Source organism: Stegastes partitus, unplaced genomic scaffold, assembly GCF_000690725.1.
Source record: "Stegastes partitus isolate 25-593 unplaced genomic scaffold, Stegastes_partitus-1.0.2 Scaffold331, whole genome shotgun sequence".
In the NCBI taxonomy this organism is placed as follows: domain Eukaryota; kingdom Metazoa; phylum Chordata; class Actinopteri; family Pomacentridae; genus Stegastes; species Stegastes partitus.
The window spans coordinates 160517-163590 of record NW_007578062.1 but is presented as its reverse complement, the minus strand read 5'-3'; the positions used below and the strand labels follow the sequence as shown (position 1 = coordinate 163590).

The following is a 3074-nucleotide window of genomic DNA, read 5'->3' as shown; positions in this document are numbered from 1 at the left end:
AGAGCCTGTGCTTTAGCTAATATTACCCCATTTACACTTGTATTAAAGTGTGATCAGATCAGGATAACATATTTGGATTTGATGCAAAAATGCAGGCAAGACACATTAGAATGACGTGATACCAGAACACATTCAGGCTCACACTATGATCAGATGTCAGCCATTCAACGTGCCCACTTTTTGAAGGAAAAGAAAAAGAAAGTGGGAAGGTCACCCACATCCATCTCTTGATGATAATTCAAGCAGGAAGAGGTCAGGTCAGCATAAAAACAAGAGAGAGGCCAGATGGCAGCGTGGCTTCCCTTGACCCGGGATTCATCATGTTTGTTGACACGTCAGCCGTTCCTGCCTCACAGATTTGCATGTGGAGAGTCCATCAAACTGTGGGCACGATTCAGACAAAGAGGACACATTCACCAGATACCGTATCCACATACAGATCACATACAGATACCAGTGTAAATAAAAAAAAAAGAAGAGCCTATGATGAATGATCTTTCTCAGCATTGTGAGCAGCCACAATGTGATGGACCACAACAACAAGATCACACACCTTTCAATTTTAGTCATGACTTGCAACTGACTAATAACAGATTAAAGAACCAATACATGAATGCTCTAGAATATGCTACATATTAGCACCATGCTAAATGCTGCATTTTCATAGATAGTGACAAAAATTTCAGGGGATATAAATCATTTTGGACACAGAAAAGACCACAGAAATAGTTTAAAATGTACCATTAACATCTCTAACACAACGTCTTACTTACTTTTGTCACTTGTTTAAGTCATTTCCAGCCAAAATAAACCAAACAGTCGAACACAAATTCACTGCAGGTGAAAATCTGGTATTGGTAACGAATAACTCGTTATTACTGTAGATACAGTCATCCTCAAGTTTATTCAAACCCCTTCGATTAAACAAGGAAAAACACAGCTGTCACTGAAATAAGTTGAAATTGACAAAAGAAATAATAAATAAAAAATGAATGAAAATCATGACATTGCTTTTGAATTGTGGTTCAACAGATTTTTCTTTTTTTTTTAACTAACAAAAAACAAACAAAAAAAACATTAAGGGACCCGTAAACTAATGAACACCCCTTTGAGCCAATCACTGCAAGTTTTGTGTAACTCTCAATCAGACTTCTGCACCTGTTGACAGGTATTTTGATTTTGGCCCACATTAGCAAAGTGCCCTAATTTGTCTGGGACAGTTTTTTTTTTTTTTTTAATTATTCTTTCCAACCACAATTCAAAAACAACATCTTATTTCACTTAATTATAATTTAGCAAATTTGTATTTATTATTACTTTTTTCAGTTTCTACTTATTTGAGTGACTATTGTGAATTTTGCCTTTTCTTTAATGGACGACTGCAGTTTAAAAGTTAGCAAGTGTAAACGCCCCCTAGCGGCCACGTTGGATACACTGTGGTTAACGAGCTCTCAGGTGTGTCTGAGCTAACAGCGCTAACAGGCAAACAGTTCGCTGCTAAACGCCTCCCAGTAAAGAAAATGTACCACAAGAAAAGGATATGTTTGGACTCCAGCTGTTCAGAAATCGCCTGGAATCTTCCCTGAAGTCGCTGCATCGTTGTCTCCATCTAAAAAGAGACCAGAAACCCCCGTCAGAGAAAGTGCAGATGTTTCTCCGCCCAGCTGTTTCTCTCACCGGACGCGCAACAAACTTACCGCCTCCGTCATGTCGTTCGCGGCTCGACACTCCGTCTTTGACATCGTTTTCCTCAACAACACACGAAGCCTTCAGCTGAATGTAACCCGACGCTACACAACCAGACTGTGAGTATTTGTTTAGTTAAACTGCCCAGAGCTGAGTGTGTCTTCAGTCAGGTTCGCTGTGACTTCTGTAACTTTGCGGCACCAAGACCTCGCGGCGGAAACACCGACGGCCGCCCGGAGAGACTGTCCCTTCAAAATAAAAGTCTTTTTTGCAGAAAGCCGTGCTGCTTTTAATCTTAAATGACAGACTACAAACACATTTGAAACAATAATGAAATTAATGAATGAATTTAAAAATGCTTTATTTATCCCAGAAGGGAAATTCAATCTTGTAAAAGCTCACTTTTTTTTTTTTAAATCAATATAACATATATTTTATACAACAATAATAATAATCAGTCTATTGTCAGTCAGTCAGATTTGTTTTTTAAGGTGATGGCTTAGCGTGTCAACAAACGTGCCATTTAAGAAACTGTTTAAATAATGTATTGATTTTTATTTAATGAGCATTTATTCACATATAGTCCATCAATTACATATTTTCAAAGCTGTATTTACACCACTGTGTCACATTTTCATAATATGTGTCAGTCAAGATCTGACGACGTGTTAAGCTTTCACAATGAGCATTTTCTTGGAGTTCAAAACAAGCATTGACAAAAGGCTTTTACAGTAAAACTATTGTCATGTTGCTATAAAGCTTAAACATTTAAGTCTCAATCTACTGTTATTTGTATGTTTATATAGTCATAGGTGTAGATTTTGAGAGGGGTGCAACAGAAGCCAGTCACCCTATTTCAGGTGATGTTGCACTGCTTACATTCTTTCCTTTAAGGAGTGCAAGATCTGGAGTGGCCTGCTTAGCTCGCTGCCACAATGACCTGACTCTGGATAAACGGAAGAAAATGCACGTTGCCTCAGCCGTGGGGATAGTATTAAATGAGAAAATTTGATCTGCCAAAGAATAAATACTTGAAAGCAGCTCAGGGTGCCTGCATATTATTTCATTATATTCTGAATTATCATCTGTTGCCAGGATTGTGTGTTTTCCTACAAATGAAGACATTGCTACAATAATTTGATGCAGAATAAATTGGTGCATAAAGGTACACCAGAATCAATCAATCAATCAATCAATAATACTTTATTAATCCCTTACAGGGAAATTACATTCACAGTTACATCTGTCCAAGGGGAGACAGGAACTGTCGGGACTGCCAGCCAAGCCAGCGCCCTTTATCAATGCAAGAAATCAAGTAATTGAAATGTCCCGTCAGCCTTCAAACCTCTGTTATGAAGGCAATGATACGAAGCTTGTCTATCTAACGC

At 38.2% G+C, this 3074-nt stretch overlaps 1 protein-coding gene across 1 annotated transcript in view; it reads right to left on the bottom strand.

Moving 5' to 3' along the window:
- LOC103358776 (heat shock factor-binding protein 1-like) overlaps positions 1-1863 on the bottom strand; it is a 5334-nt gene extending 3471 nt beyond the window's left edge. Inside the window, exons 1-2 of the mRNA XM_008283881.1 lie at positions 1698-1863; positions 1543-1609 (exon numbers count right to left, since the gene is read on the bottom strand). Coding sequence (XP_008282103.1) covers positions 1543-1609; positions 1698-1742 — 112 coding nt within the window. The 5' untranslated portion in view covers positions 1743-1863. The remainder of the gene's footprint in view (positions 1-1542; positions 1610-1697) is intronic.
- Between the last annotated feature and the right edge of the window lie 1211 nt (positions 1864-3074).